At 35.8% G+C, this 26,280-nt stretch overlaps 1 protein-coding gene across 1 annotated transcript in view; it reads right to left on the bottom strand.

Moving 5' to 3' along the window:
* The window catches only part of LOC127944538 (kelch domain-containing protein 8B), a 92,823-nt gene that overhangs the window by 26,860 nt on the left and 39,683 nt on the right, over window positions 1-26,280 (bottom strand). The window contains exons 3-4 of the mRNA XM_052540544.1: window positions 9,846-10,010; window positions 1,802-2,026 (exon numbers count right to left, since the gene is read on the bottom strand). Of these exons, the coding sequence (XP_052396504.1) occupies window positions 1,802-2,026; window positions 9,846-10,010 (390 nt within the window). The remainder of the gene's footprint in view (window positions 1-1,801; window positions 2,027-9,845; window positions 10,011-26,280) is intronic.

Raw genomic sequence — 26,280 nt, forward strand, 5'->3', positions numbered from 1 at the left:
AGAACCAATCAGAGCCTGACTTATTGAGACGTGAAGCGAAGGTTTTCAGTTTTTAAATGAGCTCCCGGGAAGACGGCATTCGAAGAGGTGATGTCTAAAAGAGCGACAAAATGTCCACAGCTCACTTCACGTTTGACGACGAACAAAACAAAACAAAGTGTAAAGCACGCGGAGCGCTCATTCGTGGCAAGAACACAACCAATTTGAAAAGACATTTACAGACGAGCCACCCGGACATTTTCTCAAGTGTAATTTCACAACGATGTTCTTTTGTTTATTGAGCTAAGCAAAATTGGAATAGTGCAGTGCGTAGATATTGTAGCATTAAATATTACGAACTGAAAAGTACTGTAAAATAGCCCCTTCTTCAAGAGAGCACAATACTAATACGTAATATCATGATAAATACATTTGATTAATACTAATGTTTAGTATATTTTATAATGTTCGACTTGTTGACAATATCACAAATATTTCTATATTAGTCATGTGAAACATGAATGTTCACATCCTATCATTATACATACTAATCTAGCAATATTGTAGTATTTAAAACATACAATATTGCTAGACAAATGAATACCTTATAAAATCTTGTTACTTTTTTTTATCCACCTAGCTGCCAACTTATTAAATATTTACTTTAAATGTATGCACTTATTGTTCAGCTCAGCTGTAAGCTTTAAGGTCCTGGACCTAACTTTATTTTTCTTTTATTGATGGTCAATTGGCAGCTAGTTATTGTTTACATTATCATGACAGTGTTTGTTGCTGCATAAAATCTTTTGAATCGAAATAAAGACACAGTTGTGTTGAAATAAAGTTGAATTTGTGTTTTATATATTTTGGTTAAGTTTGTTTCCTATACCAGCTGTAAAAAATTGTCTAGTAAATCTGTTATTGATTTTAGTCTTATTTTAGTCGACTAAAATACCAAGCAATTTTAGTCGACTAAAATACCAAGCAATTTTAGTCGACTAAAATACCAAGCAATTTTAGTCGACTAAAATACCAAGCAATTTTAGTCGACTAAAATACCAAGCAATTTTAGTCGACTAAAATACCAAGCAATTTTAGTCGACTAAAATAAGACTAAAATTAAAACAAATCATATGACTAAAACTTGACTAAAACTAAAAAGAATTATAGTCAAAAGACTAAGACTAAAACTAAATTAAAATTTCGTGTCAAAATTAACACTGATTCAGCGTGCCCCTGCTGACTTCCCTTAGGATGAGAAATGGATTGAAAAATATGCATTTTTAAAAGGCCAGAGGGCTGACTAAGCAGTTTTCACAAGGACCTTATATGTGACCTTGGACCACAAAACCAGTCTCAAGTGTCAATCTTTCAAAAGAGTGGAGAGCATTTTGTATACCAGTGATTTTTTTTCCAGTAAGAAAAGAAAAATAGATACTATACTTCTTTACAGGCCAAATCAAAATGTTTTAGATTTTACAGCACCTTTCTCAAGCTCAAGGTCATTTTACACATATAAAAAGACATTGCATTCAAAACTGTTCTGCAGTATATACACTACCATTCAAAAATTTGGGGTCAGGTTTTATATTTATTTGGGGTCAGGTTTATTATTTATTATTTATTAATATATATATAGACTTGAAGCTTTTGAACAGTAGTGTAGTTAATGACTAACCGGGCAAGCTTTTTCTCAAAAACATTATTTATTACTCCAACAATGTGCAATGAAAAATGTATTTGAGCTGACATAGTAATGGTCACATTTCTTTTGTGTATCATTTTGTCAATAAAGATTCATCAAAAGAGATGTAGTACTCACCCTGCTCACAATCAAATTCCTCTACAGTGGAGACGAAGTGAGGTCTGGAGTAAAAGTTGTGGGGTCCTGGCTGCTGAAGACCCCCTAGGCTGAAAAACGCTCTGTCACTGGCAGCACATGACGAGAACGCTCTGCGGCTGGGGATGCACGGGTACCGCGTCCAGCTCTTCATCTCAAGGTCGAAAGCCTCGAATGCGGTCACTGGCAGCTTGCCCTGACGCCCACCTGTTGGAGGGGACAATTAAAAGAGGGTTGGAGGATTAAGATGAAGTATATTTGTGTGTCTGTGTGTGGTATCTCTCATAGGACTCAGTTACATCTGTCCCTGCTGGGAGTCAGTGTGTGTGCGATTATCACATGTCATTGCTCACTGACAATGCTTTGGTCTCCTCAGACAAGCTGACAGCCTATTCATTATTGGGTCTCTGACACACACACACACACACACACACACACACACACACACACACACACACACACACACACACACACACACACACACACATATATATCTGGTTTACTATCCTTCTGGGGACTCTCCATAGGTGCAATGGTTTTTATACTGTAAAAACCGTATATTTGATTGACATACACCTAAACCCCTCACAGCAAACATTTTGCATTTTTACATTCTCAAAAAAAAAAAAATATATATATATGTATGTATATACACTCAACTCAGGCATCTAAATGTGGTGAAAATGACTTGCTGAAGCCCAAACCGAGCATCAAAATGGGGAAAAAAGGGGATTTAGGTGACTTCGAACGTGGAATGGTTGCAGATCTACTGGGATTTTCACGCACAACCATCTCTAAGGTTTACAGAGAATGGACCGAAAAACAGAAAATATCCCGTGAGTAGCAGCTGTGTGGAAGAAAACGGCCTTGTTGATGTAAGAGGTCAGAGGAAAATGGGCAGACTGGTTAGAGATTTACCTAATGAAGTGGCCATTGAGTTTGTGTGTATTTATATATATATATATATATATATATATATATATATATATATATAAATGATCTTATTTTATTTATCTTGTCTTTGTGTTTTTATTGTTTTTGTATGAGGAATATGTCTGAGGAGCTTATTATTATTGGGATTGCATAACTGCAGAAAGATGATATAGTGAGCTCTTCTCATTGATAACACAATAGATCTGTTAGTTGAGCCTCTCTGACTGTGCAGCTACAGTAATATCCATTAGTCACAGCAGACAGCATATTTAATGTGATGAGAATGAAAATGAGGCTGTGATTGATTGGAGTTCATGTCATATTCTTGTATATCTGGGGAGAAATAATTCAGCTGATGAAACAATCTGGAACGATGGTCACAGTGGAGAAAACAATCATGACATTTTCAATAAAAATGGCATTTTGTAGGATCTAAACATATGACATTGGATGCACTGCCCTTTTCACTTCATTTGATAATGATAATAATATTTTATTTGACGTTGTCATTTAAGTCAAATTAAACGTGACATCTACCCTGGTCAAAAACCAGATTTTGCCATATACCATAATATAATTGTGTATTTAAAGGGATAATTAATAAAAAATACAAATTCTGTGATCATTTAACTCACCCTCATGTCATTCAAAACCTGTATGATTTTCTTTCTTACAGTATGTGGAACATAAAAGCAGATCTTTTTAACAATATTATGCAAACAGTTTCACTGTATGGACAACAAAACCCCACAGACATTTTTATATATATATATATATATATATATATATATATATATATATATATATATATATATATATATATATCTTTTTTTTTTCACAGAAGAATGCAAGTTTAGATGATGAGTATATGACGACATAATTAAAAAAATGTTGATGAACTATTCCATTAAAATATCTTAAATAAAAAGCAAACTTAACGGAGAGGACAACTTATCTCTTGTGTTTTTGTTGATGACGTCAAAGGTCACATGTCCAACTCTGTGATATTTTGGTACTAAAGCATCTGTCACTAGGTAAAAGCAGCCAAAATAGGCAGATGCCAACATGGAGAGGACATGTCCCCGTCCTTAAAAAACATGAACAAAACTAAACAAGGTTAATAAAAATAAATTAATAATAAAAAAGTGGGTTAATAATATGAAATCACCAAAATGTTCATTTTTTTACTTTTAGCAACCAAAACTGTCAATACTGCCAAACAAATACAGATCTCAATGTTGATTTCAGGGATTTTAAGAACATTTCAATTATTTTTGGACAGTAAACAGCAGTGGTTTTGTTTTGTTTTGTTATTTTGCTGTAAAACCACTCTTTATTCTGCATTCTGAAACAAAATCAGTTGAAACTGACTGATCTACAATTACAACCAATAGTACAGCACAAGACCATAAATCTCTCTGGAAAACAGCGTAAAGTGTACAACTCTAGGGTGTGTATCACTGCTTATGTATGTGAGAGCTCAGAAAGCATCAAACACTGTCACGTTTCAAGGTCCACCTTCATTTTTCACTCTTATTCTTCCCCTCTTGCACGTTCTCTTTCATTCACTATGCATTCACAATGTGACTGATCTCCTCCCAGCTTTGGCATTACTGAGAGCCCTCTGGGACAGAACAGACAGCCAGGGAATAACACACACACACACGAGACAAAACAAAGGGAGGAGAGAAAGAACCTGTCTGAGGAACCATGCGGAAAAGTGAAGAGATGGAGAAAGCAGGCCAGAAAACGGAAATGCAGTCAAGACAGTGTGAGAGTAACAGGGAAAAAGTCTTGAGGACGGGGCAGCACGTCTCTATAAGAAATGAGGTTACAGCAGTCTATTTAAGAGGTCTTGTTCTTTTGACCTTTGCTGGACACCTCTAATTAACTTATTTCAACTCTTTCAGCCTTTCGACTTCAATCATAATGTCTCCATGGTCAAAATTTTGTGAAATTAGTTGAGGGGAACAGGGTAAATACACGAGTGGATTCAACAGAGCCATGTATGGGTGAGATATTGAGCTGAGTGAAGTGCGGCTGGTACTGGGCCAAACCCATCCACAGACTGATTTGAAGACAGACGGCTGGTGTGCAGCACACACACACACACACACACACACATTAATGTAACATAACACACACTGCATATAAGTAAATCGGAATTTTAAAACAAAGAAGAAAAGAGACTGAATGTGTTACAGCAGGGATAGAGAGATAGAGCAGGAAAACTGTAGTATAATGCATAAAACTGAGTGATGGGTTTTATGCCTGACCTATAACAACATATATACTAGAGTAATGCATTTATACACTTCGTGACATTTGCAAAAGTCATGAAAATAATCATTATTGATGTAAAGAGTCATATATGAGCACATTACATTAGAATTTTACTTACTACCTGTTAAAGAACTTTGGATTCATGAGGGGAATTCTATCTTTTTAACTTGAATTTAAAGTTTACTTAATAATATTGTTTTGTTTTGTTTTTAACTTTTATTTGAGCTAAAATGTTTAGCTAAATGTTTAGACCCCTGTGCTGCAGCATAGAACTTTTGTTTAGAATTAAAGACTAATCCGTCTGTACAGATGATTTTTTTTTTCAATGACTTTTCCCTATTTTTTTAAGTGAATTGACATGACACTACCATTCAAAAGTTGGGGCAGACAAACATTAAACATTAAAAGGTATTTACTCTCACTTTAGAGCAATTTAATGTGTCCTTGCTTAATAAGAGTATTAATTAAAAATAGTAGTGTACTTGTTTGTCATAAAATGCAAGACTTGTTGGGACAGTAACAGAAAATTCACACTTTTATCACATTATCATTACTGTCTGAAAGAGTAGGGGGGGATAAACTGCAAAGTTTTGATGATTTCTATCTCTGATTAGGTCCGTAGAGAACCTGTAATTGCACAACTGGCTAGTTTGATAATGCTTACAGCTAAAAACAAGAGACGTGTTTTCATCTCATGAAGGCCCCACGGGGATCATCCCAAAGTAAATAAAAACTAAATGAGCATTCTGTGATACAGGCTCGTTCCTCATTCTTGGCCTTGCTGTGATTTTACTGCAGCTCTATTTGTGGTCCAGCACTTTTTTTAAGTGTCAAACTATATCTAAAGCATGACAAGAAATACAAAGGCGAATAGCCTTTTGAGCACAAGTGAGGGAGAGAGAAAACAGATAGAAAGAAGGAATGATGAGGAAGACTGCAAAGAGGGATATAAGCAAAAGCAAGTCTCTGAATGAATTATTCCCTGTGATGTCAAATCAATGAGTTGAAAGTCTAACCATCAAGACAAAACTGTGTCATAGTGGAGGAGAAGTAAGATCATGAGTCTAGTGAGAAAATATTCTTATTTCACTGTATTTCACACAACACATCTCAATTTCTAATAATTTCATAAGTTATTATGCCATTTTGAATATTGTCTTTCATGCGGTGTGTAATGTAGCTGTATGTGAATGTAAACAATCTGTAAAGTTATAAAGCCAAAAGTGCATGATAAATAAAGTTATTGTCTCCCAAATCAACTCAGAAGATCCTAAATGAGTCGTCAGCCATTTCAATTCCACTTCTGTGATGGCTACACTTCAAGGGGTAACACATTTACATACTACACTTCAAGGGGTAACACATTTACATAATGGCCACCTATGTTCTACATTGACCGGCCACAAACACTGTAGCGTATTGTTTCCAACATGTGCTGCATGCAGTAGACCAATCACAACAGACTGTGCCACCTGACCAATCAGAGCAGAGTAGACTCACAGAAAGGAGGGGTTTAAAGCAACTGAATCTTAGAACTGCTTCAAAGAAATAGTTCGAGAATCGTTCGAAAACTAGGTGATATTAAATGCATATTTTGAGAAAACAAAAATGTTTTTGACCTTGCATGAATGTAAACCTATAGGAGACTGCCAAAATAACACATTTTAAGTTTTTGCGAGGTTGAAAATCTGAATTCATCAAACTCCAGTAAAAATTAATTATGTCCCCAGAGGCTAATTTTGGTGATCTTAAGGGAGGAGATGCACATTAACATATTCTCCATAATCTACATTCAACCAATCTTAAACAGCAAATCAGAACATCTCTACTGAATTCACAGCATTTCTGTTCACATTCAGTTTGAGCTGTATATGAAACCAAAGAAGACTTGGTAATAAGTTACTTGGTAACACAGAAGTTTTACTTGTTGTGTGTGAATGTGAGTCCAGGTGTGTAACAGTAATGAGAGCATGTCTGCTTCACCAGGCTGATTGATCATATGTTGGCATGGGAAGGTGATGTTGCCCATCACTCTTGCCATATCCAGCCTACACCTATACAAAAACATCTACAGTAGGTCCTCATTAGTTTGTGTGTGTGTAGGGAGGCAGAGTTTTAATGACTTCTCAAAGAGAGAGAGGGCAGCTGATCTTTGTGTCTGACCTGAACAGAATGTATCACAGTGCAGAGAGGTTAGAAAGAGGACAAATCTGGCAAAACAAGACCCCACACTGTCAACTCCACATGATCATCAACCCCATGGACACAGACACACTCTGATCAACTATAAATCTCACACATACACAGTCTAACTCCTCCAAATGCACATCAAACTCAGAATTGTACACATTTAGAAGAGGCTATCATGCAAAGCAACTTACATTCTCAGACACACACACACACACACATTCACCTAGATATTTAACTGTGAAATGTTCTTAAATTATTAACTATTAACCCTAATCTTAAATGAAAACTTTGGCATCTCTAGAATTAAAAAAAACATTGAATTGGGATGTCACGGTTTACGCTGCCGGAAGGAACACGGAGCCGAGGATAAACAAAATAAGGTTTTATTTTCCAACATTGGTGTTATCCAAACATGGATCACAGAGGAAGACACACGTAAGTAGCATGTGAGTGAGTTAGTAGACCCGACAAAACAGAACTGAAAGGACAAGGCTTATGTACAAAGGATAATGGGGAAACACAGGTGGATGGAATAACTAAATTAACAGGGACATGGAACACATGAGGAAGAGAATAGACACACCTGGGAACTAATCAAACCAAACACGAAAGACAGAAACTGGGTCACAGGGGCAAAAACACACTAAATGAGTCCAGGTATGTGACATGGGGTCAATGACACTAAGTATTTTTTGTTCCAAGATCTATTAATTATATAAGTAACTAATAATAAAACAACAATAAAACTTTATAAAAATGTATACATTCGATTAATTTAATATACTTTTATGAGAAGAATTGTTTAAATCTCTGAATTAAATTTCATTTTGATATTTTTGGGGAGCTAAAAAAATGACGCCAAATCAAAGTTATGTGTTGTGACTAACATGCTGAAAACGAATCATGCCTGCGTGTCAAGGTCAGTGAGTCTGTTAAAGTATCCAATAGTTTTACCTTTACGAAAAGTTGTATAATGTAACTGGGTGCAGAATAAAACATTTTATAATATGTTTAATTAATAATTTGTGTTATTTGTAATAGAAATACATTTTACCTTGAAAATAAATGTAAAAGCATTTTTTTTTATATTTAATAAAATGTGTACATTAACATATATACGTACAAGTTCTACAGTACGTCCTTACATACAGACTTTTCTTGGAAATTGTATACACGTTTTTCAAAACTATATGAAACCAATAAAAATATAAGGATAAAAGGTGTTTTATTTATTTATTTTTTACACGCTGTTATTTGTCATTGACCCATTTATCAGTTCTTTTTTCTCATATTTAGCTCTAACTTCAGGGGACATTATTTTGTCCCAATACTTTGTTTACTTGCAGCTGAGGGCTGTGTCTCATGGAAATTTGCAGTGTAGGCTTCCATTTAATGCTCCTTTGGGATTTCCAACACTGAAGTAGGAACTGAACAGCTCTGCTATAAACTGTCAGATCCCTGCAGCATATTGCAGTGCAGATTTCACTTCACCCCACTGAGAAATGAATCCACTCGCCGGTTCTTATCAGCCCTGGCACAACATGAACAATTACCAGGTGTTTTTACCACATCTGCTGCTCCTGGAGAATACTGTGACACAGTGTGACACAGAAAATAAGTTACATTATAATTATTGGCTAGTCTAATACACCGTCTGTTAAGCACCTCCAGAGAGAAGACCCACATTTCTTTTCCTTTAAAACAGTATATATTGTATTTTTTTAAAGAAAATAATACTTATATTCAACAAGGACACATTAAATTAATCAAAAGTGACAGTAAAACATTTACAAAATTACAAAAGATTTAATCAATTCAAGTAAATGCAGATCTTTTGAACTTTCTATTTGTAAAAGATTCCTGAAAAAAAAAAGTTTTTGCATGGTTTTCACAAAATATATTAAGCATCACAACCGTTTTTAACTGATAATAACAAGAAATGCTTTTTTTTTTTTTTGAAAATCAGCATATTATAATAATTTCTGAAGTATTATGTAACACTAAAGACTGGAGTAATGATTTTTTATTAATTATTAAAAATTCAGCTTTGCATCACAGGACTAATTTACATTTTAAAATATATACAAATAGAAACAGAAATTTTCATGTATAAAAATAATCCACAATTTTCTGGTTAAATAAATGCAGCCTTAGAGAATAAGAGACTTCTTTCAAAAACATTAATATTCTTATCATCCCAAAGTTTTGAATATTGTATATTCAAAATCCGCATGATCACTTTAGGTAAAAAGTATTTGTCTAAATTATCCAATTAGTCAGATTATTCGCTCTACCTTCATTTTGTCATAATATAATTACAATAATATCGCTAGAAAATTATATAATTTTTTTCCTTTTGATGAAAATGCTAAAGTTTAAGTTCAGTGGCTGTCAAAATTTGAATTATTTTTTTAATTTATTTTTTTATTTTTTGCCATTTTAAGAAACTATGTGTTAGGTTGAGATTTGAATTGCAGATCCCCTTTCACACTAAACAAACGTTTTACCATTACATGTCTGTCTGCCCTTTTTTATTATATGGTCATGTCTTATTAGTCCTAGAGAACCAAGAGTGTGTCTCTGACAAACAACCAAATGATTCAGATTTATGAGGGCTTACCCAGAACATAGATTTTGTTTCCGCGCAGGAAGGAGAAGGCTCCGTAGCGCGGGGTGGGCATGGAGGTGAGGGGCAGCCACTGGTCCTTCGTCGGCTCATACAGCCTCACTGAGGCCTGAGGAGTCGTGTCGGCTCCCATCCCGCCCAGTGCATATACCTTGCCATCTGAGAGGGAGAGAGAAAAAAACAGAGTCTGAAATTAGTTTCAAGTCTCCCGCATCCCTTACTAAACTAATTAATAACAAACAAACCAGGAAATGGCAGAGCAGTGGCAGTGAGTCACTAGTCTGAATAGGGAACGCTCTCTCTGTGACGGAGTAGAGAATCACTAGAGACATTTTTTTCCAGAGCTCCAGCTATTTTAAGGTTTACTTAAATTCCACCTCTAAACCTCACTCTCCACATTTGTTATCTTCTCCTATGGAGACTGAATTTTTTATATAAATATGAATGTGTTCCCATAACTGACCCTGACCATAGTGTCACGATTCACTGGAGCAAGGGAATTAAAATGTATATATATTTAATTAAAATGGGAGATTTAGATTGTACTGCATGTAAGATTGCTTATTGTGCTTATAAGTCCATATATCTTACTAACAAGAAACTATGCTACTAACCAGAGGTCGAGAGCTGTAGTGAAAACTGAAATTTGACAAATCTTACACAAAAACCAAACTTCATCATACTGTATATCTATAAAGAGCCTAGTTTACATTTTAGAAGAAGGCATGTTGGCACTCGAAAGAATGACAGTGGTTTCATTCAATACTTTTCCTCTAATGTGAGAGCTTTCTCTACTGTTTCCATCTAAAGCCAAGAACTCTGTAGCTTTTTTTGCAAACCCCATTCTGGGTGCTTTGTGAAGTAGTTTGCATACTAATGTTCACATAATGAGAATTGTGTGTCAACTGAGGTTGTGATGACATTGTGATGGTTTCTGAATGCTAGTGCTTTCAACATGAGCATAAAATGGTGTGAAAATTGGTTTATAGGTTTGAATAATTAGTCTCTGTTTGGTGTAAGTTTTCAGCAAATGCTGTCCCCCAACACAGTTTCAAAATAGTAAATTAATAAACAAATTCTAATGTAAATTAAATAAATTCTTACATAAAAACTGCATATATAGAGAGAGAGGGAGAGAGAGAGAGAGAGAGAGAGAGAGAGGGCTACATAGAAATAGATTCCTAAATTTTTAGTTTACAATATTTCATAAATAATTTTGGCAAATACAATGGATTCTGGTGTGAAAACATATCAGAAAAGCTGCAACTAGTTTGTCCAATTTGTAGAATATATGTTTATAATTAAGCAGAACTCCAGAGGAATTATATTATACCCGATGCTTAACTCTAATTTAAGAATGACCTTCATAAAGTTTTCGAAGGAAAAATGAAAAATGCTGCACAGCAGTGAAATTACAATATGAATGTGGAGAGAAATGCAGCATCAGCAAAGAGAACAGCCCTGCTGCAGCACAGCCAACTGTTAATGGAGTTGCATGTTTAAAGGTGAAAGAGAAATGGATGCTACTCGTAATTTAACTGAACTGTCAATGGCACAAACAACATGTGAGAAAGAGCATGGGAGTACTGACTGATGTGCGCACACAGGTTATTACGGCACTGAAACACCCAAATCAAGACATCAGGACCATCCCAGGAGGAAACATCATTCACGATCACCATATCTAGGAAATACGTATGTCTGTATTTCTCTCTTGGCATGACTGCAGCAGCTGCTGACTCGGATATCTGCAGTACTCCGGGACAGCAAACTGTAACTGTAGTTAACAGCAGAACCAGTGGGACAGATAGAGACAGATACCAGGGAGTAAACTAGGTGGCAGCAGAGAGCATATTCAGTCCTGGTCATCTCCTCCAAAATAAAGAAATAAAATAAACTAATTAAAACATCTAAAGTAATACCAATATACAATATATATTCCTTGCAAAAACAGTTTATGTAGACATAGAATAGCAATTTCAGAATTGATGTTAATGAAAAAGATGTTTGTGGTGTCAGCATAGTAGTTAATACCTTTTACCAATAAGGGGTAACTAGCTAAACCTAGACCTTTTGAAGAAGCTATGTGTTTAGAAATCATAACTATGATATGATGTGCATTTAATTCATTCCTGACACGATCCTCAATTGTTTCTCTCCTTTTCCCTAGCTGATAATGACAAAGCCATTTTAGTGATCCTGTATGAAAAATGAAGAGCAATGAATGTGCATTAGGTGTGTAATTGGTTGTCACTGAAAATGATGGGGAAAGTAGCTCGGTCATTCAGCCCTGTCTCCTCATAAACAGGCTAAATGAATAAGATTTTCTAATAAGCTTTTTCACTATTCTTCATCAGCAGTACAGAAAATGCATGCAAATTAAACTGACCATCACAGTTATAATTCAGGATTTATACTAATTTGTTTCCGTCCCAATTCTTTAATCAGTATTGTTACTGTTAACTAAAAAATAAAACTATTAAAAATTGCTTTTGGATAATTGAAATAAAGCTGAATTCAATTAAAATATTACATGAAAACTTTATCTTGCCTTGACAACTAACTGAAATGAGATTAAATTGAAGTACTACAAATACCAAAACTACTAAAGCTATATTTAAAATAAAAGTAAATGAAAGATATATAGAATTATTTAAAAAGAATTTAAAACTAAACAACTAAACACTATTAAAAATGACAAAAGAACATCACAAATAAAAATAAAAGTCAAAAAAGAAAATCCTGACTTTTCCCCATTATGATGTCATCCATATGTGTAAATACATATATGATTATTTTGACATGATTTTGAATGCAGCTTATTTATATTTTTGTGCTACTAAAGAGAATGATGGTACAATAAATGCAGTTTATTATGTACGCTCCATTTTTATTACGTTTTTTCTTAATTAGAGAGAATTTTGTTTAGCAATTAGATACTGTAAAATACATAGCTTTTAATGTTTTGCTCAGAGATTGTTGCAGTGATGGTCAGGGGCAGAAAGCAATGTTCTTTCCACTATTCAGAAGCATACTCTGTTTCTTCTCTGTGGCTTGCTGCTGTACAGTATCTGTGAATTTTATTTTTGGTGATTTTTAGAGCCCGACCGATATATCGGCCGGCCGATATTATCGGCCGGCCGATATTATCGGCCGATATGAGCTAATTGCATTTAAATCGGCATCGGCGTTTATAACGGCCGATGAAACATGAAAAAACAGAGTCTCATGCTTCACTCATGTTATGAGTGTTGCATACTTTGCCCACCAGAGGGCGGTCTGCAACTCCAGAGTTGACAACAGCGCCAGAAATTCACTACAGAAGGACAGCCAAGCCACCCAGGTGAGTCTGTCGTTCGTCATGTGAAATGATTGTAGATTTAGTTCATACACTGTATATAAAAACGGTGTGGTAGTTCTAGCTAACGGTCCTATCATTATCACTTCTAAATATTCTGCAACATCACTTACAGCCGCTCATGCATTGCTATATTAGATTAGCCACAAAGCTAATACCATGTTTATTAGTGGAAGAGCGCGAACGTTAATAAGAGGTCAAACTATAACGTTAGCATTTAAATTATTCTTATTCTATTGCGGTGTGTTTCCCACATAATGACCGCGTAATGGTCCTTTCACACAGGACGCGGTATGCTGGGTTCAGCGTTGCCCTTCAGATACAACGCGATTTGCGCTGCGCTGCGCTATGGCGTTGGCGGAGTTTTAATAGTCTGTTGTTCCTCCTTTCGGTCAGCAGCAAACATGTATCTGTCCCGTTGTAAGAAGCGAGCGATAGCGCTAGTCCAGCTGATGATAATTAAGAGAGAAGCAAGGAAGAGAAGGCTACCCTCAGGTCCAGAGCACAATTTGGTGAATTCAGGCTGGTTATGTTACTCTAACGCTAATATAGCTTCCTTTTTAGCAGGCCCCTTAAATGCTTGCTATTAACTTGTTTGAAGGTGGTGCTTCTCAAAATTGACAGCGGTGTGTTCATGACACTAACGTTAACCATTCAACTTCGAATTGATTCCGTAATCTTCCGGTAACAGTAGGCTAACTTTACGTTCGCCAGCGCATGACGATGTTTTGATTCAGACTGCACAAAGAGAAGAGGAGAAGATCTACGGGTCCGTTGTGAATATGTCTGTGAGAGCAAATGTAGTGTAGTTACAGTAACTACAGTAGGTGCGTAAGAAATGATTAAACCAGAGGGGACATGTAAATAAATGTGAGCTGAAGACGCGCTTTTTTTTTTTTTTTTTTTTTTTTTTTACATATTGTTTCAAAGCAGCTTTACAGACATAACAGGAAAATGTTGAAATAATATAGTTAAATATAAGTAGGTAATACCTATTGCTTGACAAATAAAAAAATATAAATTTCTCATTTTTGCCTATGTAGGAGATCCCTGTTTATTATTATTATAATTCTAATGATGACATGAGTAATGATACATGGTGATATTATTAATACACATGCTTATTCTTTCTCTGTCTCTCTTTCTGCCTACAGATACCTGAAAAAGGTGAATGCTGTAGCAGCAAAGTGTGGGACTACTTCTGCAAATACTTTAACTTTAGTATTATAATTTATTTACAGTACACACACAGACTGTTAAAACCAGCTTCAGCTGGAAGAAAGTAAAAGTGTTAAATGTTTAAAACCAGACTGTTTTTTGATCATTAAAAAATATATACTTTTGATGTGCAATTGTTTAGTCATTGAGACCGTAATCTAAGGCTTTTTTTTTTTTTTACATAAATCCCTTCTGGAAAATGGTTTATACAGCCCACATACATAGAACAGGTAGATATTTTGCTATTGAATGTTGTGGAAGTGCAGTTTATAGGAAATGGGTCTAATATCCAGTTTACTTTCAAAATCAAAATATCGGCTTATAAATCGGCTATTTTCGAGTTAATATCGGCATCGGCATCGGCCCCCAAAAATCCATATCGGTCGGGCTCTAGTGATTTTCTTTGTCCTTTTTGGAGCTTGACAGCCACAGGTCACTATAAATTGTCTTTGCATGACAATTCCGGAAAAATGATCCACCAAAAATATAACACAACATGGATATGGAACAAAATGAGGGCGAGTAAACAATGACAGAATTTTACATTTTGGGTGTGAACGGTCAATCTAAAATCCTCCATGACTATGAAAGGAGAAAGTGTTTTAGCTTCGAAAAGTTACACACCTATTACATCACCTTTAATGCTCCAGAAAGAGAGGAGACCGTGAGAAAGCAACAGTGAAAGTAAGAGTTTTTTCAAGTCTTGTGTACAATTGACAGCAAAAAACAACACTCAAAGAATATGACCACCACCCTTCACTTTCATCCTCTTCATTGCATTCACTCTGATGACCACAAATGATTTCTTCAGTTTGATTTGATACGGCCTGACATGTTCAAGGCTGTGTAAAGCATGAAGTAGACTGAGAGAAAGAGAAGGACAGAAATATCTGAACAGTGCAGAAGGATCGAATGGCTTTAGAATCTAATGTACTGAAAGTTTTCCTTCAATGGGATATTTCATGGCTGTTTATCTATTTTTATATAAAGATTTGCCATTTATTAAGCAATTCCACAGACATTAATAAACACTTTGTTCTAACCAACCACAATAACATGATAAAACAACAAAAGCTCTTCCTTGTTAAGAGGTTTTGTTAGAAACATCCACTGCAGGAAATAGCAACAACCAGACTTTGTAGTGAATGAACATCTTCTATGTAAAGATAACTCCGCCCACTGTGAAATCTCATTGGTCCAAAATCTCACTTGCATCACAGTCATTAAACATCAAGCATCTTCCATTTGCCTTAACACGAGACAGCTTGTAGTTTCAGTTCAATGCGAAAAGATCAATTTCTTGTTGCTAAAGACACATGATCATGTCTGGTTAGGACACGGTGTCAGTTGTCAGGCAACAGATGGAATCCAAATGTCTTTGTTCACCCATTAATGAATGTTAACCTCTTTTTAAGCAGCCTGTTTCATAGAAAACATACTGCACTATACATATTCCTTGCTTCTGAAAAAAAAAACTATAACTTTTTGTATTTTAACTTATTTTAACCTTCTGTCAAAGCTAGTCCCTAGCCATATATTTCATCCATATTAAACAAGTCTTTGGAAACTGTTCTGTCCTTTTTAATAGCTCCTCTTTTCCCTGAGGACTGAGGACAGCAACCGCACTTATTCTTTTCATGTATCTAACATCTTTATAATATCTTGCTCATACTTGAAAAAGAAATACTTTTAAAGGAACATGTCTACAGAATTTTTTTTTTACTTTTTTATCATGCAGTTAACTTTCCTATTATGAAACTACTGCAATTGTTGTGAATAGTTATAGAACTTGAATACAATTTATGCTGCAATTGATTTATCATACAGAGTGACATGCAAGATACTGTCTTAGCATAAGATTTAATGTCACGCTGTGTTTCACGCTGTAAGGTCAATCTGAGGCCAAACTCAACTCCGCCAGCTTCACTGTGACAATTGCTCATTCTGCATGAGAAAATATTTTACCACATTTAACCATACACTCTTAAAACAAAGGGGGCTTTTACAGTTATGCCATAAAAAAACATTTTGGGTTCCTGTAAGTACCTTTCTTAAAGGGGGGGTGAAATGCTCGTTTTCACTCAATATCCTGTTAATCTTGAGTACCTATAGAGTAGTACTGCATCCTTCATAACTCCAAAAAGTCTTTAGTTTTATTATATTCATAAGAGAAAGATAGTCTGTACCAATTTTTCCCGGAAAAACACGAACGGCTGGAGGCGTGACGTGTGGGCGGAGCTAAAGAATCACGAGCGCCAGTAGGCTTTTGCGGTGAGAGCGTTTGGAAGCTGTGACATTACCTTGAGGAAAAAAACATCATCCAAAACAATCTATGGCTTACAGTCAGATTCAGCCGTTTATTTATGATCCAGAATCAGATCCAGAGGCTGAAATTTAACAAGAGCAGCATCAGCAACAACGTCTCTATGTGGTATGTACTGAAACTGTATATATTTGCTTAGCGGTTTTGTAAAATGACTAAGTTCCACTTTGTCTTCTTTTTTTTTTTTTTAAGCTGTACATGTGGAAAGTGCAGTTTGATGACAACATCGCATGTTGTTTACTTGATGTGCTTAAGCGCCGATAGCTAAGTTAACAACACAGAGATATTTGAAGCAGTTTTACTCACCGCCTGCGGTTCCAACACACGATCGTGACCCCTTTTCGTTGGGACTGCATTATCCTTAAGAAATAAACGATGTGCAAATATGGCGTCAAACTGGGCCTTGTTTGTAAAACAAGCATCTTCAAACAAAAACACTTGCACAACTCTGTTTATGCTCTGTAAAAATAAACTCCATCCACTGGTCCCTTAATGCTGTTTTTCTTTGGTAATCTGTGCAGGGTTGTCTTGCCCTGGCAACCAAAAACTAACTCCTTTTGTGACTTTTCGCGACGCTCTCGCTCTAATCAGTGAATCGCTCTGATCAGTGAAATGTCTGTGCTCAGCCTCGCTATACGGGAGCGCGCGCTCTTCCTGCAGACGTGCCCTTAGGACCCATATAAGGAAATTCCGCTCCATCTAACATCACACAGACCCATACTCGAAAAAAACTTTCCGAAACTTGTGACAAACCGGAAGGAGTATTTTTGGAACAGAAATACTCCTTCAAACGTACAACTTAATTTTGAAACTTTGTCCATGTTTAGCATGGGAATCCAACTCTTTAACAGTGTAAAAAACTCAGTATGCATGAAATAGCATTTCACCCCCCCTTTAAGAGAACCATTTTTTTTCTTGGAGTGAAGAACATTTGAAGAATTTATTTTTCCATTAAAAAATAACCTTTCCACTGCACAAAAGGTTTCTGATATTGAAAAATACTTTTTTTTCAATTATTAAAAGTTCTTCACACTAAGAAAATTTTATTTTTTAAAAGAACTGTTCACTGGAAGGTTCTTTGAGGACCCAAAATGGATCTTTTATGGCATCACCACAGAAGTGCATTCGGAACCTTTATTTTTAAGAGCTATTGGTTCTTCAAAGGTTCTATGGATGTTAAAGCTTCATCATGGATTCATAAATGACAATAAAGAACCTTTATTTTTAAGTGTCTACAGTAAGCAATGAATTTATAAATACTGTAGACTTCATTTTCTAGTGTTGTTCAAATTAATTATACAAATATTAAATGTTTTTATAGTGTGACAAGAGGAAAGCACATTCAATCACACAATATAGGCATTCAGAAATCACATTCAAAATTAAATTAAATGTTAATGCTGTAAATGTTTAAGCACTGGACACTGGACCCTAAAAAAAGCACATCTCCACCCAAATAAGACTATGAGTCAAACATTCAGTGGTACAGACAGTACAGCACATGCTGGCTGTTCCACACTTCAGTGTCATTAGAGGATTATGGGAATGGTAGTCAGGGAACACCGTGCTTTGCAATCAAAAGTGACTAAATCACCTTTACCCAAGCCTCCATCTACAAGCTGTTTTCTCCAATCAATCTTAACTCAACCCACCCACCTGGAATCCATCTATTTCTCCCCACCGCAACCTCACTGAGTCCGTCACCCCCTGCAGACTGCACTGCCCAATCACACACAGTCACTTCTAATTACAGCTCTCTGTTCTGATCTCCGTTCGTCACCCTGGGAGACCCCATAGCAACCAAACACATGCTCGGAGACAATTAGGAAGTAGTGGTCTGACAAGAAAAAGCATCTATTGCACTTAAAAACACACATGCATGAGTTTGCACCCAACCAGAGTGTACATGAGACAAACAAATCATGTATCAAGTCACACAGCAACTATAATCTGGGAAAGTAATGCACAAATGTTTTCATCCGCTCCTGTACACACACATAGCTTTGAACCCTCCACAGAGAGACCCTTATTAAACAGACATCCTGCTGCTGGTCTTTCTCCTCTAGTTTCAACACTGCAAGCAGGAAACATGGTCTTCATCTCATCACATCTCTTTCTGGCTGAATAAACCAGTTAAACTTTATTTACCCAAAAATAGAAGCCTTGCCTAAAACCAAAAGCAAATGATCGTTCCTGCAGTTTTTTTCTACAGCTTTGTGATCACAGCATCCTTCCAAGTATTCCATACAGCATGACAGTGAAACCAGAACAGGGAGACATCAGGCTAGAGGAGTGACAGCGAGAGACTTGTTGACTAGTTGTCCCTGAGGAGGCAACTAGCACAGACACGTGTGATTTTAACGCCGTATGAGTTGAGCTGATTTTTTTTTTTCTTTGGTAAAAATGTTTAGGTAAAACTAACAGATCAAATTATCTACTGCATTTTGGCGACCATGGAGGTCCTCAGAGGAATCTGAGGATGGGGATTCTTCGATCCATATGAATTTTTATGATTGCAGTATATATTTGTCACAACAACTCTCCTAATTTATTTTGACCTTCACTGAATAACTAAAAATAACATAACCAAAGCAACTTTTTAATGGACAGACTAGTGCACTTCATTGTTTTAAATTGAGAAAGGATACATTAAACTGATCAAAAGTAATTTCTATTTCAAATAAAGGGGTTCTTTTGATCTTTCTTTTAATCAAAGAACCCTGGAGAGGGGGAAATGCACCATGTTTTCCAAAAATTACATTTCTAGAGCAGCAAACAGTATTGCCAATCACAGATTATAGTTAAAGCAATATTTTTTTTTAGATTCAACAATTTTGATATTATAATTTTCATTCTGCTTTGAGAAGACTGGTCAATTTTTATTCATTATATTTATCATGATTGTTTTATTCTACTGATAGCACTAGTTTTTAACAAGAAAAACCTAAACAAGAAAAATCTAATTTTGGTAAAAACATTTTTACATTTTTCTTTGTAACCATGTTTAAAATTAGCTAAAGCCTCACTAAGCAAATTATGCCTAACGATGTTGATATTAAAAAAGAACCAAAACAATCATGCCCATACGCCAACAGGACCTCGCCCCTATTTTGTTAACTCCGCCCACACATACATACACAGCCCTTCCCGCCGGCTGAGGGTATGATGTCATCAGTGAGTGAAAGTGATGTGTGTTACTATGGTTATTCAATGAAAAAAATCAATGTAATTCACTTATGAACAAAAAACAAAGCAACATCGAGAGCGATCCAGGCCTTCCAGCTTCATGGGTTTCTCCACCGCTGGAAAGCTGCTCCAATATTTATGTGGATCTAACTTAGTGCTCTCTTCTCGCGAGTCCCTATAATCAATACGAGCCCCTTAATGCTGATTGGCTGTGAGTGTGTTTTGGGACTCAGTACAACACTATGGTCAAAAGCGTTCAAAATATCAAATATTGTTAAGTGCACCTTTAATTAAACTCTTTATACATTTAGGAAGTGGGTACTTCGCAAGAGGATCCATACATTTATCCGTCCTTGTCATCTAAACCTGGTTTACAAAACTACTCCAGTCCTACTAATGTTAAAATGTCATTTTAAAAAATGAATCCTGTCTGAATGGTTCTTTAGATAGGTATTTGATCTACCTTGACTAGAAACTGAAGTAAAATAACTGGCTTTTTCGGTCAAAAAGCCCAAACTGAACAATATCCAAAAGCAGCAATTCATATGCGGTGTGATAGCAGAGTTAAATGGCTGATATTTACAGAGAGATTTGGGGGCAGTGTGGCAGGAGATGGGCATAGTCTTTAATAAGTGAGCTGGAAGACTGAACAGTGACCAGGAACCCTGTCTGCTAATATCATGGGCACCATCTCCCATCATGCCATTTAAAGGCCACTTATCTTGGTTCTTCACAAAAGCATAATCAATATTCAAAATCACTAGAGGCTCTCAGAATACGGAACTGATAACAGCAGGATGTGTTCTCTTCAGAGTCTGGAAGGAGGAGGAGAGAAAATGTCAATAATTCACTGAAGGATGAAATTTTAGGAAGCCTGTACAGCTTAAAAGGGGAAAGAGAGTATCCAAACCAGGAAAAAAAAGGTGTTTGTACCCATAAATGACACAGTCTGTTATTCAGCTCTTTTTGTGCTCCTTCTTGCCCCTCTATAAACAGCACTCTTGAAAGAAAGAGGTGGAAATAGCTTGCACACACTGGAAAACATTGTTTCCATCAGACACCATAAAAGACAAAAAGCCCTTTTTGATATGCAGGGAACAGAAAGGACCTTTTCAATAGCAAATCCATTGGACAGAGGGCCTCTATTATCCCATAATATACAAACTATTTAAAAGAAGGAACTGATAAAGGGATGGTATTTCCAACAGGAACTTCCTCTAATGTTGATCTGCAGCACACAGGAAATAGGAGAAAGAGGGCTGAATTACAGGGGTGACTCTGATGTTTTTCACAGTACATCTCCTAATAGAAGGCAGGTCTGCTGCTGTGAATAGCACCATTTAAGGACACCAGGAGGTCTGAACTTCATCTCACATTTGCTCCGCCAACTTCACAAGGTTTGTCCATTTCTTCCACCTCATTTGGTCTTAGGTTTCGGTTTCAGCCATGTTTGTCTCTGTCAGTCTTTTTATTCTGTCTGAACACTCAATCATCAGTGCTCTTTTAGAGACTGTATTTAGTGTTCATAGCACAAACTAAAAACATGCAGCAAAACAAGTTCATAATGACAGATTTCTAATTCTCTCTTTTCTCTTATGATCTTTTCCTCTTCAGGTCAATGATTAAAATGATAAGTGTGCTATTTCACATTGACCTTTATTTGCAACACACACACAAACATATCCATGCATGCACAAAGACTGCGCCCACAATGCAAAAGAATAATCAAATGATAACAAGCTACCATTAGACACCAGAGGCTGTTCAAATCAACATTACATTGTAGGTGATAAGATATTTTTCTGAAGAGGAAAAAAAAGGACTATAAATAAGCAACATTCCTTTCTAACACTGCAGTGACAGACAGAGATGAATAAATGCCATTAAGGTGACCTTACTCTAAGATATATATAATTAAATGATTAAAAATCTCCAACTTTGCTCCAAAGTTAATGGCTATGAACATTAGTTAACTACTTCATTCAGGACAGCAAATGAGAATAATGAAGAGGATTTTGACCAATCAGTAATGAGATTGAATAATTACAGAATATGTGTCACACTCACAAACAAAGTTCAAAATGTGAAATTTCCACTTAAATAAAAAATAAATGATCCTATTGATATTAAAATATGAAGTGCCACAAGGATCTGTCCCAGGTCCTCTTCTATTTTCAACACACATGTTGCCCTTTGGTAATATTATTAGAAAATAAGTTTCCACTGTTATGCTGATGATACTCAGCTATATATCTCAACAAGACCAGATGAAACTTCTTAATTATCTTCGCTAAAAGAGTGTGTTAAAAATGTAAAAGACTGGATGACCAATAATTTTCTCAAATTAAATTCAGAAAAGACAGAGATATTAATTATTGGAGCAAAAAAACAGTACACAGAATCTTGTAGATTACAATTTGCAACTAGACGGATGTACAGTACTGTTACTTGCTCTACATTCAAAAATCTGGGTGTTATATTAAACAGCAACTTGTCTTTTGAAAACCATATTTCCAATATTACAAAAACAGCATTCTTCCATCTTAGAAACTTGTAGGTGGTTGTCCTGCATCTTCAATAAACAAGCTACAGGTAGTCCAAAATGGAGCAGCTAGAGTCCTTACTAGGTCAAGAAAATTTAGTTTTAGCATTTAGTTTTAGGTTTAGCTCCTGCGTACCTAACTAGTCTTCTACCATGCTACAATCCATCACGCTCCCTAAGGTCACAAAACTCTGGACGTTTGGTAGTACCTAACATACTGTAGCAATGTCCACTAAAGGAGGTAGAGCTTTTTCACATTTGGCTCCCAAACTCTGGAAAAGCCTTCCTGGTAATGTTCGGGGTTCAGACACACTCTCTCTGTTAAAATCTAGATTAAAAACACATCTCTTTCGCCAAGCATTCAAATAATGCATCTCATAATTTTGGACTACAGTTATATCTGATCAAATGTGCATTCTTATTCTTTAGCTTGGGTTAAACTAATTAATTTTACTTGGTTGGAACAGCAGCTTTTTGCCAGTTTTGCCACAGGATTTACATAGATACAATGATTTGTATCATACAAAGCAGTATACATATAAACTTGAATTGAATTGAATATTCTTTAAGCATCCTGGTTGTATTTTGCATGATTCATCAGTTATTCCAAATTGTAAAAATGTTAGAAATCTTTGTAATAAATTCCTTTTAGCTGACTTCACAAATATCTAGGGATGCACCAATATTGACATTAAAATTTTAATGATATTGAAACTCTAATATCAATTTCTGAACAACAATAGTTTAATAGCTAAATTTCAAATGGAATAAAAAATTATCATACTGTACAGTTGAGATGCCTAAATACACTTGTAGTAATTTGTATATTAAATGTAACATTTGAAATGGTTGATTTTAGTGTTAATTTTTTTGTTTATTTAGTAAAAACAGTGTAGAATGTTTATGTTTACGAAAATGATAATTGCCCAATAAAAATGTAAATATATTTTATTTAAAAATTAGTGCATTTCTACCTCAAGTATTAGGGGCTTTTGTCCAAAATCTCTAAAGACTTTCAAGTAATTTGAGGTGTTTTTTTGTCATTTTGTGTTCCAACAATAATAAATGATAATAATAATAATAATAATAATAATAATAATAATAATAATTATCATCTATAATTAGTAGATCTTCAGAAAATCATTTAATTCATAAATCCTCTCACATCTCTAACTACATAGGCTTATCAAATCACTTCAGATGACCAGTGAACGTTTATCATAAATCCTTGAACACACAAATCCATTTGCTGAGAGCTAGAGACCATGTGTGTCAGTGAAAATATTTACTGATGATTAGTTCCTCATTAAAGAGTGTTGTTTATGTGCAGAGCTGAAACTCTTTACATGATTTCCTCTCATATACAGCAGCACTAGACCATGACAGGCCTCTCACATCATACTGGTAGAACTAAACACAAGCTGTGCCGTGAACACTGAGGTGATGAGTCTGAGATCCTCAGTGAGACATAGCACACACATACAGTACACACACAATATGGTTTACAGCATTTGTCAAGCACTAAGCAGCGACATTAACCTGAGGTGACAGACGGATGATAAACAACAGCAGCTAGAGTCTGAGTGCGTGAAAACAAACCCACAAACGTGTGCACACACACAGGCACCCCAGAGAACACACACCTGAGTGATTACGCAAACACAAATCAGGAACATTTACAAAGTAATGCAAGAATTGTGTGTCAGACCGAGATGAAGAGTGAAGCTCCTTGCTGTCTAAAGTCTATATAGGTAGCGCATTAACTGCCATGAAACAATCTGTTCATTATAATATGGCTTCAGAATTTTTGAAATATAGAAAATGAGTCATGCTCTTTAAAGACTGAATGTTTCAGGGCCCATTGTAACTGAACGGAAAAGAGTGACCAGCAAATACTTCAAAATTCCTACTTTTTTGTATCACTGGAAACAGAAAGTGATACAGGTTTGTACCTCCCTTTAAGCCGCCTACCTTTAGGAACAACCTTCTTACAATGCCTTAAAATGCTTCCTCCGAAGGCACTTAGCAAGTTTTGGAACAGAGCGAAAGAGAGAGGCAGAAAAAGGTCTGTGTTTTCTCCTGGCTCTTGCAGGCGATCGTGAGCTGGAAGAAGGTGCTTGTACTGATGGAAGTCGTGACATGTCAGATTAATCACAGTGAGAGATGCTGCTAGATCTTCACCAAAGACACGCACACACACCACGCCGCATCACAAACATCCATCAAAAACAGCCCCAGCATCTTTCACATACAGCCATTCCTCTACTCTAGAAATAAACAAAGAGACAAACAGGAAGTTAGAGGACAATCAAATCATCAGTGTTATGAAAGGACATAAGACACAAGTGGAATACAAAACACACAATCAGCCGAGACATCTCTACTGCTGACGTCTCCCGCTCAGCACAGGAAGTCTGGATCCACTCTTCTGGAGCGGAACAATGTTGACTTCAACAAAAATGACAGTTTGGTTTTCCATGAAACATACTAAAATTGAGCACTGTTCAATCTTTATGAAATTGCCAGTGCATTCGATCTATTGTGAAACTATCAGCCTGAGTCTGCATGTGATAAAGAGTTTAATGTGAATGTTACAGAGGTCTGAGATGACTCACAGACAGAAACTTTTAATCGAGATGTCTCTGAGATCAAGATTCTAAGGACATCAGTTGCATGAGCTGACTTCTGAATATATTTTATTCTGAATATTTGTAAGTCTGAAGAAATATGTCTCTTTATGCTCACCAAGGCTGCATTTGTATATTTGAACAAATATACAGTAAAACACTAACATTATTAAATATTATTACAACAGTTATTTGTAATTTAATTTATTTATATATTATGCAGCCTTGATGAAGAAGAGATGTTTTTTCAAAACAAAACCAAAATCTGAACTTTTTTACTGATAGACTCTCTAAAAACACACACACACACACACACACACACACACACACACACACACACACACACACACACACACACACACGTTGTGTTGAAATGGACATTAAACTGAATAACTTCCCCACAGGGCTGAGTGGGTGAGAGGCTCTTCAGGGAAGTGGGTTAATCGTCAGTTTGATTACATCATTAAGAGATGTTTTCCAGTGGCATACAGGAGAGGGTGTTGAGCTAGTCGAGCAGAAACAGACAGATGGCTTCAAGTCACATGCACAAGTGCCAATGTTATTACCTCAAACACACTCAAAGTTAGAAATATGAGGAGAATTCGTCATTTCTTAATGAATGAGGGGAATTGTAAGGCATTTCTAAGATGTCTTAATGCAAAAAATACATTTCATGCCAGTACACTCGATACATGATGCTGATTAAAGCAGCTGCTTGATTGCTATTGTAACCTGAAACAGTGGAGCTTTTACTTTGAGCTCAAGAGGGAATTCATGCCATTTTAACTGAAAGTGATATCTATTACGCTCTAGCCCCTGCACAAACATCTGACACAAGCATTTTTCCCTCATGAGAACCTTCATTTTATGTTGAAATATTCCTATTTTGACAACAATAACAACAAAAAAATATTATATATATATTTTTTTTCCAAAGGTAAAAAGGATTCTACCCTTGATTTTGGGTAAAGTAACCCTAACCCTGATTGGTAATTTACTTACTACACCTGTAAAAAAAAAGAAAAGAACAGAATTTTCATTTTTCATTTCATTTACCCAAAAATGAAAATTAAGCCATAAATTACTCACCCTGAAGTCATCCTGTATATGACTTTCTTCTTGCAGACAAATTCAGTTTGAGTTATTTAAAAATTGCCTTTGATATTTGACGTAAA

The sequence above is a fragment of the Carassius gibelio genome, chromosome A23, assembly GCF_023724105.1.
Source record: "Carassius gibelio isolate Cgi1373 ecotype wild population from Czech Republic chromosome A23, carGib1.2-hapl.c, whole genome shotgun sequence".
Classification (NCBI taxonomy): Eukaryota; Metazoa; Chordata; class Actinopteri; order Cypriniformes; family Cyprinidae; genus Carassius; species Carassius gibelio.